The sequence below is a fragment of the Cetorhinus maximus genome, chromosome 1, assembly GCF_964194155.1.
Source record: "Cetorhinus maximus chromosome 1, sCetMax3.hap1.1, whole genome shotgun sequence".
NCBI lineage: Eukaryota > Metazoa > Chordata > Chondrichthyes > Lamniformes > Cetorhinidae > Cetorhinus > Cetorhinus maximus.
The window spans coordinates 69,388,115-69,406,594 of record NC_135879.1 but is presented as its reverse complement, the minus strand read 5'-3'; the positions used below and the strand labels follow the sequence as shown (position 1 = coordinate 69,406,594).

At 42.3% G+C, this 18,480-nt stretch overlaps 1 protein-coding gene across 5 annotated transcripts in view; it reads right to left on the bottom strand.

The window, feature by feature from the left end:
• The window catches only part of afap1 (actin filament associated protein 1), a 284,152-nt gene that overhangs the window by 125,337 nt on the left and 140,335 nt on the right, over positions 1 to 18,480 (bottom strand). For all 5 annotated transcript variants that reach the window (XM_078542197.1, XM_078542224.1, XM_078542234.1 and 2 more), the window contains exon 3: positions 11,260 to 11,357. In XM_078542197.1, coding sequence (XP_078398323.1) covers positions 11,260 to 11,357 — 98 coding nt within the window. The remainder of the gene's footprint in view (positions 1 to 11,259; positions 11,358 to 18,480) is intronic.

Sequence of the window (18,480 nt, the reverse complement as noted above, 5' to 3'; positions counted from 1 at the left end):
AGGAACTAAGTGGTCTTGTGAGGATTGAGCCCTTCCTTCCCACTTGGTCAGAATCTGTTGACAGCAGTTATTAAAACATCCTGCCCTCAACAATCACCAGTTTGCTTTTTTTTGGACAGTGAAGGCAACTGCTACAATTCCTTTACAATACAGCCGCCACAAGTTAATCTTTTAAAGATTTAATTATGGGAGCTTTTATTTAATTCACAATCTGACTGTGTCAAATACTGGAGTGCTATGTATCAGTTTGGTTCAGTTGGTATAACTCTCATCTTTGAGTCAGAAGGTTGTAGGTTCAAATCCCATTACACATTTAAGTACATAATCCATGTTGGCACCTCAGTGCAGCACTAAGAAAGTGCTCTCCTCAGACAGAAGGTTAAAACAAAGAACTGAATGGAGATGCAAAATATCCTGCAGCATTATGTGAAGAAGAACTGCTACTTCCATTAGGCAATCACCGAGGTGTTAAAAATCACATTTGGATTGAAGGTTAAACAGTTGTAGGTTGAACAGATTCCTGTTTGTTCTGTGGATCATCTCCACGCCTGTGGGTAATTTGCTGGAGGTCAGGTGCAATATTGCAGTGAGGATGATGGAGAATAGTGTTGGTGTGATGACACCACCTTATTTGACCCCGGTCTTCACTGAGGTAGGGTCTGTGGTGGTTCTGTTAGTGAGGACAGCAGCTTGCATGTCATCATGGAGTAGGCAGACAATGGTGACAAATTTCCAAGGGCAGCCAAATTTCAGAAAGATACTCCATAAGCCTTCACGATTGAGAGTCAAAGTCTTTCTTGAGGTTGAAAAAGGCCATGTACAGCTGTTAGTTCTGTTGTTAGCATTTTTTTTGGATTTGCCACGCAGTGAGGATCATGTCTGTGTTGCCTCTCGATGAGGAGGCAACTCTGGAAGGAGCTCGGGAGGCAATCGAAAAGGATCATTGCAATGATCTTCCTGGCAGACAGAGGTCTGTAGGTAAGGCAATTCAACTTGTATCCGTCCTTGAATATAATAATGCTCACAGCATCCTTGAGATCCCCTAGCATGCAGTCCTCTTCCTAGATGAGGTATATGAAGTTGTGCAGCCATGCATCTCCTATGTGTTTCAGAATTTCAGCAGGGATTCCAGCTGCTTCGTAGGCTTTATTGTTCTTGAGCTGTCAAAAGGCTTTTTCAACTTCACTCTGGACAGAGAATTGAGGAGTGGATTTGAGGGCATTCAAGTCAAGGATAGATCTTGATTGAGAAATTCTTCAAAATGCTCTCTCCAGTGAGCACCAGCTGTCACCTCCCATGCTTGGCTCCCAGTGGGGTGGGCCCTCGAGTGCTTGGGCCATAGATCATCTTGACAGTGCTGAAGAAATTGTGTATGTTGTTGGTGTCCAAGACTAAGGTTATGGTTTACCAGGCAGCAGTGATCTCATGCTCCTATATGCTTTGGAGTCTTGGACAATCTACAGCAGGCTCCTGAAAGCAGTGGAGAAGTACCACCAGCAGTGGTTCCACAAAGTCCTCCAAATTCATTGGCAAAAAAGGTGGTCCAACAACAGCGTCTTCTCCCAAGCCAATTTGCCCAGCATTGAGGTGCGATTCACTCAAAACCAGTTCTGCTGGGCAGATCATGTTGATCGTATGCCTGACACCAGACTCCTAAAGAACCTGCTCTACTCAGAACTTGGTCACGGCAGAAGACTCCCAGGAGGACAGTGGAAAATTTTAGGGATCTCCTCAAGATATCCCTGAAGACATCCCTGCCAATTCATGGGAGTCCCTGGCTATGACCAACCAAAATGGGGAAGGCTCATTCGGGAAGGCACCAAAAAGATAGTGGGACTTCATCAGGAACGCACAAAGATGAAGTCAAGGTATCGGAGAGAGCGCACTAGCCTACCAACAAGTCATCTACCGGATCTGTCAGGCAAGACCTGCCCGCATGAGACAGAGACTGCAGGTTGTGCAATGGACTTATCAGCCATCTCAGAATCCACCGAACCAGAATGGAAGCAAGCTATCCTTGATCTCAAGGGACTGTTTAAGGAGAAAAATCACATGCAATATACCAAATCTAAGGGAGAGACACTGTATAAGGTTATTTTAAAATTCTCTACTGCCAGTAGGAAGCCAAGTAGTGCGCTTTGGAACTTTAAGTCTTGCATGATTTTCTGAGCATCGATATAGACTTATAGGATTATCCCTACTAATATCAGTGACACAGGACACAACATGATTTATTAACTGTCAATATTTTATTTATCCAGAGAGTTTCTTTCTGACAGTGTAGAAAGTAGCAGCAGAGCAAAGCATAAGCACTGAAGTTAGCCCAGACAGGTTAGAGGTCAAGACAGGTCAATTTTGGTTACGTTATTTCTGGCGCAAATAAGCTGTACCTTCTCACAGTTTGTATTTTATCAAGTTACTTTGGAAAGAACTGGTGCTATCCGTACACTGAATTATGTAAAAGTAATTAAAGGTGAAAGCAGTCTTGCAGTGATAGTAGAAGCTGCATTTAACACATTAAACCACTAAGCAGCAGCAATTAACAAAGCAAACAGAATGCTCAACTGTCTTGCTAGATCGGTACAATGTAAATTAAAGGACACTGGCCAAAACTGGTTGGACCATAACTACAAGTACCTTGTCCGCTTTTGGTCCCAAGAACGTAAGAAATAGGAGCAGGTGTAGGCCATTTGGCCCCTCGAACCTGCCCTGACATTCAATAAGATCATAGCTGATCTGACCGTGGTCTCAACTCCACTTTCCTACCTGCTCCCTACAACCCTTGACTCCCTTTGAAATTAAAATCTGTCTAACTCAGCCTTGAATATATTAATTGCTCTGTGGAGTAGGGAATTCCAAAGATTTAGGACCCTCTGAGAAAAGAAGTTCCTCCTCGCCTCTGTCTTAAATGGGAGGCCCCTTATTTTGAAACTCTAATCCCTAGTTCTAGATTCCCTCATGAGTCAGTTGGTCAACTGGGTCAGTTGGTAGCACTCTTGCCTCTGAATTACACAGTTGTGGGTTCAAGTCTCACTCCAAGGTTTAAGCACAAAAATCCAGGCTGACACTCCAGTGCAACACTGAGGGAGTGCTACACTGTTGGAAGTGCTGTCTTTCAGATGAGACATTAAACTGAGGCCTCACCTGCTCTCTCAGGTAGAGACAAAAGATCCCATGGCACTTTTCCAAAGAAGTGAAAGGAGTTGTCTACAGTGTCCTTGCCAATATTTATCCTTCAATTGACATCACAAAAGCAGATTGCTTGGTCATTATCACTTTGCTGTTTTTGTAGGAACTTGCTGTGCATAAATTGACTGCTGTGTTTCCTACATTACAACAGTGACTGCATTGGCTGTAAAGTGCTTTGAGACATCAAGTTGTTATGAAAGGTGCATCTCTTTCTTTTTATTAAATTGTCTTAAATTATTACATGGTACTAAAAAAATATATTTGGAACATTCCAGCTAATTCAAGACAGCACAATCGGAGGGGAAGGGAGGCTAAAACTACCAAAAGATCAATGCAATGCAGATACCAGGATGAACGTCATCCAGAGTATCAGTGCATAGCATTGGTAGGTTAGTGGACTTAACATCCAGGTAGATGATGGGAAAGAGTACAGCAAGTGGTAAATTTCCAGCAGGAAGTCTTGCTAAACAAAAAGGTCAGATCAGAGAACTGGACACAGAAGTTAGCATTCCAAATTTTGGCACTTTTGATTCTCTGATCGCTAAAATATAACATATTATAAAAGGTTGTAGTTCAAATAAGCAATTGGTCTGAATCAGCCTCTAGACATTCCTAGATGGAAATGTAAGAAATGTTGCTGTGGATTTTTGGAGGATTACAGTGATTCTGCTATTTACAGCAATGTCTGTACATAAGAGATTATTATTTCCTGTATAGAGAGGTTAATGCTTTATTTCTCTTTACCCAGACACAGTTGAACTTGGAACTTGTGACCTTTTGCGTGTTTTTAGTCGCTGAAAGCAGCATGTCCCAGCAGACCTCAGGGTTGCATGAATAGGCCATTGTATGATAAATTAATGTGGTGTGCACTCAGCTGGAGTTCTTCTAAACTCTAAGGCTTAATCACACTACAAATGGCAAAATCTGCTTTACATTTGAAAATGTCTCACTATCTTTCAGGAATTAAAAACATCTTTCTACAATCATCTTAGCAAAAATATTTAGAATAAACTGAAGACACATGCAAACTTTATTATTTTTTTTAAAAACCTCATTTATTTGCTGATAAACTTTAGTCAGGTGGACATGGATTGGCAGAAAGCTCTTCATAAAAGTGATCAGGGTGTCATGTGACGGGTTGAGGTGCTTCTGTGACAGACCGCAAAATTCAGTTTTTAAACATCAAGTTTGAGAACAGAAATGCAGTGGAAATGGTCTACATGGATCTTCAGAAAGCCACCACAGGAGGCTAGTGGAGAAGATTAAGGGGTATGAAATTAGGAGAAGGATATCAAATTGAAATAAAAACTGGTTAGAAAGTGGAACTTAAAGAAAATTTCTCAGATTGCTTGGAAGTGAGTAGCGGTATTCCAAAGAGTTTTGTCCTAGGGTCACTTCTGTTTACTTCTATGTACATCAATAATAAAATTCAAGATGTAATGGTGAATTTATATAAAAATTTAATAACACCACTGTTGGAGTAGTGCATGCAGTTTTAAACTTTACACCAGAGGAAGAACATAGGAGCAACAGAAAAGATTAATTACAGTTAATGGTACATTGTCAGGTATGAAGAAATACAAATATGAAAAGACTTGACAAACTTAGGCTATCTTTGATAGAATAGAAGACATTAAGGAGGCATTTGACAGAAGTGTTCAGAATTATGAAAGAATGGGACAGAGTAGGTAGCAAACTGTTTTTTGTTGCTGCAGGGTTTAGAATGAGGGGGTATAGACACAAGCATCAATGTTAGAGATTTAGGACTGAGAGCATGAGAAATGTTTTGCACAGGGGGCTAAGAATGAAGCAGAAATTAAGTTGACATACAAGAGTAAGTTACTCCTCGATTCTGGCCTCTTGCACATCTCCAATTTCCTTAAACCACCTAGGCTCTAAACTCTGGAATATGCCCCAAAATTCCTCTACCTCTCTACTACTCTAAATTGCTTGTTAAAAGCTACCTCTTTGATCATGCTTTTGGTCATCTGTCCTAATATCTCTCAGTATGGCTTGGTACGAAATATTGCCTGATAATGCTCTTGTGAAACACGTTGGGATGTTTTATTGCGTTAAAGGCACTATACAACGCAAGAACTTGTTTTTCTTGTTAGCGAGGTTGTTGAAGGAAAGGAGGATAAAGGTATATGGGAACATGCAGGAACACAGCTCCTGTGTGGAGATTAAACACCAACCTTGATTGGTTGGGGTGAATAGCTTGTTCCATGTTGTAATTTGTGTGTGATTCTTTGTCATCCATGCTTCATGGAGTGGCCCAGTCAGGAAATATTTAAATGGTTCTCTATCGTGACATCCAGTCTGTAGTGACTGACAAATCCAAGGTCCATAAACATTATCATCTGGTTGGCGAAGCAGGTGTTGAACACCTGGTGCTATGAGCCCATTGGATTATCAGACATTTTCTTTTTTGTAAGCAAATAGATATAATTCCCGTTTAAGAAATACAATTGAATGTGAATTTTCTTTTTCATTTTATTTTAGAATTCTTGATACTTTCATTTTAAGAATATCACTGACAAAGGGGAAAGAACATGTGCCATTAACTATAAAAGAAAACTCTCTACTCACATGGTTAAATGTAATGCTCATAATAATATGTCTGTAAGTTGTTTAGTCAGTGAAACATAACACATTCGAATTTGTAAAAAAATAAATCAGGTGGCAGATTATTTGAAGGCACTTTTTCTAAACTATCTTGCAATTAAAACGGGTCAAGCAAATGCACGGAATATGCTCCCATTTCTCCATGTTTTATCCAGAATATAGTGGGAGAGGAAATGAGACACAAATGCTGCTTGTCTGACTCAGACCCCATTGGTGTACTGAGGAATAATGGTGGTCAGCCTATACAGCTGGGCGGCAGAGCACACACTGCCAATATCAACACAGATGGATTCCATTTCAATCTCTACAGGGTGTTCTATTCAAAACATTATCAGACTGCTTGCTATGCAAAGACCCTCCTGAATTCTGAACTTGCATAAGAACTTTAATATTTCTAAAGTCATTGCCTTTGTTGTAGTATAAAGATATGAAAAGAATTACAACGCTAAGCTCACATTCTGTAAAAGAAAAAGTATTGTCCTTGCACTCTCCACTAACTGAGATATGTGAGTCATAAACATATAATATTTGGTTGCAGCAGGTATGGTCCTAGCTCCAATCAACTAGTTTCCCCCCACCCTTTTGTTTTACCTCAGTTACTCCCTTTGTTGGAGGCAGTCTCCATGCTGTTCCATGACGCTAATGACCCTTTAACTGATGCGAATAATCATTCTTGTTTGAGCTTAGGCAGCAAGGATTATAAATTTGTATGTATTGTACAAAAAACCCACAATGATAACAAATGTATCAGTCTCTGGTGGCCCGTAACAAACCCTGTGTGCATGTTTGGGCCAATGCTAAACTCAGGTGGGGGAGGGGGGGAGCCATTTTTAGGCATCTTGCATAGCCACATAAAACAAGTGCATTTGTTAATGAGTGCAACTTCATTTTCTTTGTAAGAAGCCTAATGCAGCTTTTAATGAAAGGTTGTGCTTTATTAACCTTTTCTGTATACTGTAGTGCCTAGATGTAATTGGTTGCTAAGGTCATATAAGTTACTTCCTCAACATGTCGTTCTCACATTATTGCCAGCACCTGTGAACTATTTGTTTCAGCATTGCTTCACTGTTCGATATGCTCCCACAAATAAGAGAAAAACATCATGGATCATGACTGTTCATAAGATTCTGGGCTTGTCGCCAACTGCAGGTAATGATTTCCCTGATACCTCTTCATCAGTGCTAAGAGGCTTACAGGGCATGACTAGAGGTCCTCTCTCCTCTAGAAACACACATCTTTTGGAGGTCAGAAAGGTACATATCTCAGAAGCTCCTGAGTCCCTCTCCAGATGATGTCAGTAAGTCCCTTTGCCTGGCTCCCTGCTGCCAGTTACTGAGGTGACCAATGTAGTGGTGAGTAGTGTTAGTGCCTCACGAATAGTCAACCATTCACCCAGCTGTTCCATTATCTGAAAAATGGAGTCAAGTTACTTCTACATATCGTCCATGGGTTCAAACCATTTTGGAATAGGTTAAGGGTAAGCACTCCGGCCAGGGAAACCAAACAGGGACAACTAATAGGATGGATCCATATTTTATACTTGCTTCTCCCTCTGAAGGTTCAATCCCTCATTATAGTAGTGTTCGGTATCCAGTGCTTTCTTCTGCCTCTCCACAGATATAAATCTAAAGATGTTAGTGTTACAATTCAGGCCATCTGTAACATTTTTTATTCCTGTTTCCCACAAAAGGTAGCTTCCATTAGCACAGCACAGCTAGTATGAATGGAAACGTAACCATGGGCGGAATTTCACAGGAGGGCGTATTGCTCACCTCTCCATTGTAAGAATCAGCCAGCAGCCGACGGACCCAAAAAAAAGCCTGTCCCGCAACAAGAATGTGCTGCTGGCACACTAAACAGGCTGAGAGTGGGAATTCCGCCCCTCAGCGGGAGGAAGTCCTGCCTCGAGAGCTGACAGCCAGTCTGATCCCAGCAGTGCCAGAACTGATTAGTGGGCGCTGCTGGGACTGCAAGCATCTCCATGAAGAAAACATGGACACCGGTGCCAAGTAAATTGGGTCCTTTTGTGCAAGAAGGGATCGGGCAGCTGAGGGGTGGCGGTGGCAATAGGATGGGTTGATAGGTTTTGGAGGCCGGATGAGGAGGCACAAAGGGGACCAGGGGAGGGTAACATTTTGTGGGGGTTGCCCCTGATGTGCAGAGAGCATCCCCCAAATGGTGTGCTCCCCTTCCTTCCCGCCTTTCCAAAAACAGTTTTCAAAAGCGAGCTCTTCACTCCTCCTCACCTGCCCAGGCAAACTATTTTGTGGCTTGGGCAGCTTGAAATATGGGTCAATTGACTTGGTAACAAGCTCAATTGCCCATTAATTATTTATTTAAAAATGGCAGGCGGGCTGCTGATTTCAATGCACACCAACCCCTCCCTGTATTATGGAGACTGGGTCAGGGAGCGCAAAGGAAAGGTGGTGGGCTTGCCACCCCTCATATTTTATGTGCCTCCCCACCTAAAACATGCCTAGCTGGGGGTGGAGATGTACAATCCAGCCCCATGTGTGATAAATGGGAAGCACTGTATCTCATGGTAAATTATTTTTATATTCATTCACGGGATGTGGGCTTCGCTGGCTGGGCCAGCATTTATTGCCCATCCCTAGTTGCCCTTGAGAAGGTGGTAGTGAGCTGCCACCTTGAACTGCTGCAGTCCATGTGGTGTAGGTACATCCACAGTGCTCCAAGGAAGGGAGTTCCAGGATTTTGACTCAGCGACAGTGAAGGAACGGCGACATATTTCCAAGTCAGGGCGGTGAGTGACTTGGAGCAGAGCTTCCAGGTGGTGGTGTTCCCATGTATCTGCTGCCCTTGTCCTTCTAGGTGGTAGTGGTTGTGGGTTTAGAAGGTGCTGTCTAAGAAGCCTTGGTGAATTCCTTCAGTGCATCTTGTAGTTGGTACACACTGCTGCTACTATGCATCGGTGGTGGAGGGAGTGAATGTTTGTGGATGTGGTGCCAATCAAGCAGGCTGCTTTGTCCTGGAAGGTGCCCAGCTTCTTCAGCGTTGTGGGAGCTGGGCTCATCCAGGCAAGTGGGTAGTATTCCGTCACACTCCTGACTTATGCCTTGTAGATGGCGGACAGACTTTGGGGAGTGAGGAGATGAGTTACTCATCGCAGGATTCCTAGCCTCTGACCTGCTCTTGTAGCCACCAAGTATTTGTATGGCGAATCCAGTTCAGTTTCTGGTCAATGGTAACCCCCAGGATATTGATAGTGGGGGATTCAGTGATGGTAATGCCAATATCCTACCCTTTTACCACTATGTTATCCTGAAGATAGCTCATCATCTACGCCTGGGGCAGAATTTTACGATAGCGGGATTTTACGTTCCTGTTGAAGTCAATGGGGATTATAATGGCTTGCCGCATTTTACGGCCTCGTCCCTGCCGAAACGGGGCCGTAAAATTCTGCCCCTGATCTCTCTTTTAGGAGAGAAAAAAACACTCTAATAAACTATACATTTAAAAAGAAACCTCCTTATTTATTACAAAAAACTTACCTCTTTGACCAAGTTTTTAGCTGCTTGTCCTGATATCTCTAAGTGGCTTGGTGTCAAATTTTGTCTGATAACATTCCCATGACATTTTATTATGTTACAAGTTCTATATAAATGCAAGTCATTGTTGTTATAATTATATACGGAAGGAAGTTAAATCACTATAGTACCTACTTTCATCAGTACATTAGACTGGCTACAAACAATAAAAGTTGTTGAATTTTAGTACTACTCTTTAATTAGTATTAAACATAAGTCCAAGAGGATAAAGCTTTAAATTATAAATGAACCTTCATGTCACTAGTCTCATAATATGTCCTCCTTTTCTCTGCTATCTAAACAGACAAAATGGAACATTACAATATTTTAAAAAAGTATTCTCCCTAGCTAATCAAAATTGTGTCACTTTAGTTTTCTTCCTGCAATGACAGGCCAGAACCAAAAGGAACTCTGCAATATAAAGGTTGTAATCAATTCCTTCTTTTAAGCTGATAGTGTGTGAATTTTGCCACCCCCTCCATTTTAAAATACTTCATTGCCAAATAAATTACTCTTTCCTGCTATTCTGTCTGTCACATTAAACAACTTATCACTACTAAGAGACTTCCAGAGTGCTTATGTTTAGCATTTCAAGGACCTGGATGCAATTGACTAAGTGTAGGCAATGATGACCCAGGAGGAAAATAGATCCCCTGCACTATCAATAGGAAGCACTTGACAGAATTCATATATTGCTCTTATCTCAGTTCTCTCACCATCCAACACAAGCAACAGAAACTCCTTCCAAAAATCAGTCACTAGATACGTATACAGTGCCCATTCTAGGGGCAGAATCTTCTGGTCCATGTGCGGGGGTGGGCCTGACATGCTAACATGTAAAATGATGCGCAATGACATCTGGCGTGCATCCCGATATCATTGTATGCCATTGCGATATTTCGTTTGGTGGGCACTCACCGGAGTCGGCTGCGTGCCTGCCAAAATATCAATGGCCTATTAAGGCCATTAAGAAAGTAATTAAAGTAGTTAAGGTTGGCAGGCAGCTGAAAAGCCTAAGCGGCCTTCGCATTTTTCAGGAAACCTCATCGAAGGGTGGGATGAGGTTTCCTGAAGCTTTTATAAAATCAATAAATTAATTTTCCCACCTTTACAAACATGTCTCAACTCATATGACACTGTCACATGAGGGGACATTTTTGAACAAATTTTTACATCATTTACTGAACTGTTTTATTATCTATTCAATCTCCCTGAAGCAGCTCTGTGCCTCAGGGAGATTGCTGCGCTCTTTCGTGCGCATACACAAAAGAGCGCAGGCCCTGACTCTCCCTCCTCCCTCTGCCCGCACAGGTATTGCTGAGTGCTACCGGCTGCACGTTACCGTGGGCGGGCTTTAATTGACCCGCATGTATAAAATGGCTGCGCGCAGCCGATTGTGGGCAGTGATCGGCTCTGTGCCTGCCCCTGCCTGCTTGCGCCCAGCCCACCCGCCATAGGAAAAATCCAGGCCTATATGCTCCTAGTGGATGAAGGCGCCTATTGGGAGTACAACTTCGAGAGTTAACCCATAATGTTCAAATTTTACCATCTGAAACAGGACTGAAGTCCCTTTCTATCACAGTAAGTACATTGGCATGTGCAATTGGCTGCTCAAATGCATTGTGCTTCTCTGCTTCTGGTTTGGCTCACAGCTTCCTGCACCATCATGTGGTAAATGGTTATCTGCCAGCAGCAAGCTAAAAGAAAAAGGGAGTTGGCATTCCCCTGGATCTGGCAGTAGTCTAAGAATTAATATGCAATAAAAATACAAATGTGTTATATGAGGTCAATAATTGTCCCTTTATGGTTAGGTTTTGCTCTTTGGATAAGGTTTTGGATAAAGTACCTCTTCAAATGGTGTTAGCTATGGTCATTGTAAGAATGAGGGACTACTCACATGCCATGGATGAGGGATCTCAGGTAGAGGGATCTGAGGTGGAGCAGGCATACTGCAGGGTAAGTCATGCTTCTGTGTAGCGTTTTTCATTTGACAATCTGGAGCAAAACAAGCAAATTAGCAGGAAAGAATGCAACATGCCTACAGACAAATTTAAATTCATTCAATAAATGCATATCCAATAAGAATGTTAAACAATATCAAAATAATCATCAGCTGTACTTCTTCAACAACAGTTTTGTGGTTGATTGGTGGCACATGACATTAGTGTAGCATTGACCAGTACCAGCTCTGTATTGCCTGTTAGGTGATTATCTAGTAAAGATCCTGAGCAAAATGGCTATTTTTAAGTATTTCCTGTAGTCCAGTATCATTTCTAAAGATGACAGAATGGTTAGGTGCAATCACTCTCCATAGAAACAGATTCATAAGAATATTTAGATATTTTTATCTGAGGTGGCAGTAACAAAGTTAAGGTATCTACTTAGAAGTACTTAAATGGCTGATTGATCTGCAGGCAAATAAACAGACAGAGACAGACAGGGAGAGATAGCAATGAGACAAAAGACAGTCCATCAGGGAAACAGGCAGTGTACAAAATGACAATTATGTTTTTTTACAGATTAGAAAATTGCAAGGGCCCAATCAGCATTGACAAATTTACTGTTTTTAGAATACAATACAATTGGAGGAAGTTTGGCTCCCAGCCGTGCAAGCCCATCTTGAGAGGACACGCCCTGGCACTCACGAGTCAAACTCCCAGCTAATGGTGAATAGCTCCACTACCTTGTAGATGCGTCGGTAGAGATGAAGGCTAAAAGAGAAAACCCTAATAGAAAATCTGCAGTGGAGCCCAAGGGCATATTGACATGTACATATGTCACCTTTGTGGCAAGTTGCAATCAAGCATTAGGAAGATGAATGTCATGGTCCAGGAAGTTGTCACACCGCCATCTATTTTCATTGACAATGTGAAGCTGGAGGTTGTTGATAGCTTCACATATCTAGGCTCCACAATCACCAGCAATCTGTCACTTGATACTGAAATCAACACATGCATTACAAAAGCTGCAGCTTTTGTCCAAGCTGTGTAGCAGATTGTGGAACAACAGTAATCAAACTGTGAACACCAAACTGTGAGTATAGCAAGTCCATGTCCTCAGCACACTCCTCTACATTGCTGAGACCTGGACAACATACGCTAGGCAGGAGAAAAGGCTGAACAGTTTCAACCTTCGCTGTCTCAGACAGATCCTCAGCATCTCTTGGCAGGACAAGGTCAACAACTCAGAGGTCCGCGAGCGTGCTAATTCTATCAGAATACACTCATTGCTCAGCAAACAACATCTGCGCTGGCTCGGCCACATTCATTGGATGGATGATGGCTGTATACCCAAAGTCCTTCTGTACCATGAACTGGCCACTGGGTCACGGCTCCTGTGTATCCATACCTCTACTGCAAAGCCACCTGCAAGCAAGATATGAAGATGGCTGACATTGATACTGACAACTGGGAGATAGTAGTTGATGGTCGTAACCTCTGGAGGCTGGCTGTTTGGAAGCACATTTGAAGAGGTGAGCAGCAATGAAAAGCTCAGCTGTCTGAGAAGAAGGCCCAGAGAAAACAGAGGCCAGCGAATCATGTACCTTCTCAGCCCACTGCCTTCCTCCGCAGCAAGTGTGCCATGCCATGCCACAGTGGGGCTCCAGAACCACACTAGGTGATGCTTAACATGCAGTTGACCACTGCTGCGCAAATCATCATCTTATGAGACGTTAAGGCTGCCACAATGTGTCAACCTGAATCAGATATACTCAACTGAAACTTAAATGACTTAACCAATATTGGGGTGGAAATTCCTTTAGGCTCTTTGGGCCAAAAATGAGCTGTTCAACTTGGAGGCCTGAGGCCAGTCTGAAATTGGGTTTTGGGATTTCAAACATTATTTGGCGAACTACCTCTCACCTCCACAAGCAGCATGCCTATTTTAAAAAGATGAGGGTCAGGCTGTTGCCTTGCTGACAACCGCTCATAGGTAGGTTCTTGGAGGCTTGGTGGTGAGTTAATCAGGATATTGCAGAGTCAAGAGACGAATTCTTGCTCCTCCTGGCTCCAAAAGAATGACTTTGTTTGCCCTCTCATCGCATGTCAATTTCTAGAAAGGAGCTTAAAACAGGCATCAGGCCACTTTTTTATAAAGCTCCTGACACCTGGGCCTGAATCTTGCGCTCATTGGGCGCATGCAATTGGTAGGCACGGAAGTGGGCGTGCAATGCACTTCCGGCTGTGATCGGCCCCCAAACACAATTTAATGCAGGCTGGTCCAATTAATGCTGCTGGTGGGGGAGCAGGAAGAGGGCACGCAATGAGAAAAGTGAGGGTGCAGGTGGGCACTTCTAACGAGCTCCCTGAAGGAAGATAGCTGCTGCGGAGCTGCCTCAGAGAGCTGCAGACCTGTACAGATTAAATGAGAAGAAGAAAATGCAGCAAACTGTGTTTATGCAGCACATTCAAGCACCTGACAGTTGAACCCAAAAAACCTCAGACGCCAGGCATCTTTTTTTATTATATTTCACCCTGGACATTTCATCCCGCCTTGGATCGAGGCTGTAGCAAAAACGTGAAGCCTGCCAGGCCGATTGGCCCATTCGCCAACTGTAAAAGTTGATGGGTCACGTAAAATCACTTTCAATTGACTCCTTAATGGGCTTAATTGCTCGCTTAATTGCCGGCTGGCGCGCTTCTGACTGCCATGCGTGCCCGCCAAGCAAAATATTGAACAAGTGTGCGATGACGTCGGGACATGTGCCCAATGTCTACTTGAGTGATTTCATGCTCTGTCTGGTAGGGCACGCGCCTGCTCAAATGACGTAAAATTCTGGCCCTGGTGTCCACCCGAAAATTGCCTCGCGCCAGCATCAGGTTGAACATCATTCAGGCATCCTTTAAATACAATATCCAAAATAGGCCCTTGTGCCTATTTAACATTCAACAAAGGGATGTAACACGATTCATTTTCTAACCATTATCTGGGAGAAGTGCATCTTTTAATTAGCGTTGATGGATGACCAAACAGATATTTTTCTATATGATTCAATTTTGAGAATTAAATTATCTTCTGCAGAAAAACTGAATAGTAAAACTTATTCAAGGAACTGATTACATGAGATACATTGAAATGCATGACAGGGAAGACTGAAATATCCTCACTGGGTAGGACATCACTGTGCAAGATCATCTGAATTGGAGTTCAAACCTCTGGCAGCTCAGAATTGTTCATTATTTTTCTATTGTTTATAATTACTTAAGGACTTCTCATTTCCCATTAAACAATTCTTATTAAGTGGTCAGATAAGGCCATTTAATTTACCTCAGCAAACCAGAGTTAGTTATTGGGCTTGAGCAACACATAAATTACAAAGGCATTGGAAGAACAGAGAAATAGTCCAAGTTATCACGTATCTATCAATTTATAGCATGTCGACACAGTTTATAAGGTAATGTGTAGTGACCGTGGTAAGGTTTTATGGGTCCATAGGATTATAAATATACTTCTAAAGCCTGGGAGTTGCTAAATATGGTTGCACAGATTCGCTTCCTAATTGTGACAAACAGAATAACCTCACCTGGAACAACCACATATTAATTTCCTGATTTGAAGAGAGAAATTAATGTATCTGTGACAACAATAACAGGTTATCTCCTGCATATTCCAGGCCACATTTAGGTCAAACTAATCCAAAAAAGGGATCCAGCAATTTAAGACCACCTTCTAGAACATCAAAGAAGGAACATTAATAGTGTGTAGACCAGTCTTTGATCCATGGCAGATTACTATCCTACTGTGATTTTTTAATAAACCTCATTATACTTCTTTTATAGACCCACCGAGTTCCTATGATTTGCGAACATGAAAGACCTCTGAGAAAGTCTAACATTCAAATTCACCTAATAGATTAATTCTCTCAACTGTTTGATGTAGAGTTAAGTGATAGTTTCAAAAATTGTTTGATGTGAGAGTTAGTACAGTGCCAATCCTTACCAACGTGACTGTTTAACAGCGACATTTAGAACTTAAAGTACTTACAGGGCGATTGTCAGTCTTACAACATCAAACAGCGTCATTTGATGTCTGGGAAACAGGAGTCCTGCATAGTCTGCTACACTATTTTCAGATATTAATCCTCAGAAAGTTAGAGAGAATATGTAATAATGGCGCACGAATCTGGAGCCTTGCTAATAACATCAAAACAACAAAGATACTGATATCACCTGAAACCAATTTGAGAACTTGATTCCAGGCTTTATTAAGACAGAAAACAGTGATTGAATTAGATTCAGACACATATTCAGGAAATGATAACATGCATAATTATGCACCTTAAATTTTGAGACTTCCTGCTGTTTGCAGTGGTCAATAAGCTCACTAATAATTTGAAATACTTTCATCTCTTAAATGGCCATTGCATTGATTTTAAATTATGTAATAAACACAAATCATAAATTGGTTTCTGTTCAAAAGTATATTTATGATCTAAACTTGTTCTCATCTATATTTTAAGGGATGATTCAATCTAGTCTGACTGCATGAAATCTAAATAATTGATTATAGTAGAATTGGACCAAGTAGCCCAAGTAATGCTGAGATGAAGTTGCTTTTCAGTTGGAACATAAGGGATCAGTTAGCATCCATGTGCTCCTACCACACAAAACTGCAAAATTTCTGAAAGGTGCAGAGATTAGCTACTAGTGATGAGTACTTGATTTTATGAGGGCTTCACAACTTTCAAGTTCTGACTGCATAACCGTGTGCATTAATTAAAACAGCAGCTATAATTTTTAGAAAGTCTTTAATGTAATAAAACATCCCAAGACATTTCACAGGAACGTTATCAAGCAAAATTTGATACTGAGTCACATAAGATGTGTTATGGCAGTTGACCAAAACATTGGTCAAGAGGTAGGTTTTAAAGGGGGAATGAGAGGCAGAGAGTTTTTGGGATGAAGTTCCAGAGCTTAGTGTCTCAGCAGCAGGACAATCGGTCACAAAATGAAGCAATGAACTTTAGGTCTTTGCTGTGCTTTGTTCTTCAACCTGTGGAACATATACATTATTTTGTGCACTGATAAAGAATATTTTCCATACCACAACTTTGCTTCGTTGCACTAGTTCACACTTTTTTTCTCTCAAGTAATGCTTAATTAGGTAACAGCTTTAAACGTTAGTGGAATATAGGTTTATTTTCCTGTCTTGTGGAGTTCACAGCCAGTTACGGCTGCTTTTCACCTCATCCCTAAATGAACTTGTTCATTCCTGTCCCAGTTCCAATTTCTTCCATATTTTTGAACTGTTCTAAATATTCTATGGAACTTTCTTATATTCTTTTAAATCCTGTATAGTTCATAACATGGATTTCTAATTCTTATTTTGGTTGGCCTCATCAAATAGTCTGATGTCACGTAACATTATACCCTCAGCACTACCTAGAAAGGCATTTCCTTTGGAACGTTGCGATCTCGCAGCGCTAATATATAATAGCCTATGCATGAAAGTGCCATCATGCTTTATTAGTGCTTCTCCAGACTTAATCAAGAGAGGTTCTTAGTACACATATGCTAACCCATGTATCTCCCTCTTTGATCCTGCAGGAGGAGAACATCAGGATTATGGAGCCTGGTGAATTAGCGGTATGCCTCATGGCTCACAGGGAGCAGAGGAGAAGAAGAAGAAGTAGAAGAGAGCAGCAGAGGTGCCTGACTCGGCAAAGGGAGGAGAATCTCCCTCAAGATGAAGAGGCAGCAGGGCCTACTGTGCATGCAGCTGATGATTCCTAGCGAGCCGTCGCCCAAAGGCTCCTCGCTAGACCCAGGGTTTATAGACAGCGTTTGTCATTCCTGTAGGTGATTGAGAACCAGTGTTGCCGAAGACTATGCATGTCTAGGGAACTGGTCAGTCACATCTGCCAGCTGCTGCAGGATTTGGCGCCACGGGGACATGGAAGGCATCCACTGCCAGCGGCCGTGAAAGTGATCAAGTCAATTTTTACACCAGCGGCTCCTTCCAGGGATCTCACAAGCCTCCACACACAAGTGTTTCCAGGAGGTCATGGACACCATCTTCGCGAAGACACATAACTTTGTACGTTTCACCCAGGATCAGGAAAGCCAGGAAGCAAGAGCGCTGGGATTTTCATTGATCTCAGGGTTTACACAGGTGCAGTGTGCCATTGACTGCACCGATGTGACAATTAGATCTCCATGGCAACAAGCAGTCAACTATGTCAGCCGCAAGGGTTTCCATTCGCTGAATGTTCAGCTGGTGTGCGACCACCAGAAATGCATCCTACAGGCCTGTGCAAGACTTCTACATCCTTAGCAGGTCTCAGGGTCCCTGACATCTTCCAGGGTCCAGAGAGGCTGTAGGGTTGGCTCCTCACTGCTCATCAGAACAAGAAGCCATAGGCAGGGAGACAACCTTGGGAGTTTATTTACAATGGTGAACATTATGTACAAGTGATTAACACCCATGCCCAGGCTGTGCAACTACATCTTCTTAACTTATGTTAATTTAGTTTAATTGGTTTTGACTCAAAAGAGTTACATCTTCTTAACCTTCCTAAACCAGACACTACGTCTGGTGCTCCCCCGACATCCACAGTAGAGGTGGAGGCAGCCTGCTGACTGCCACGCCCTGTCTGTGATGACTTTGGTGGGTGTCCTCCTGGTACAAGTGTCCAGTTATCTTTCCCCTTCCCTGATGTGTCGCAGTGTCTGCAGCTCAGCCTCCAGCTCAATGACTCTGAGCCGAAGCTCCTCAAGCCGCAGACACTTGTTGCAGACATGCTTGCCCTGGATCACACTGGTATTCAGGAGCTCCCACGTGCTGCAGCCATGACATATCACTTGTCTTGCATACTTGTGTGCTTTAATTAATTACTTAATTATTTTATTCAATTGTTTATTTTCTTTTATATATTTATCAATTTTATCACAAATTCCTGTACTATTTTAAACCTTAGGAATAGAATAGACCTTGACCACTTACCGATACTCACCAAACATCTAGCTTCTTACCCTGTAGCAGAGCAAGAACCAGTTCCTAAAGGGTGAAAGAGTTAGAAAAAGCAAAGGAGCACCTCCCTCCCCTCCTCACCAAACTCCCACAGCTCACCAAGGTCGCACACTCCTTTGAGGTCGCACACTCCTTTGAGGTCGCACAC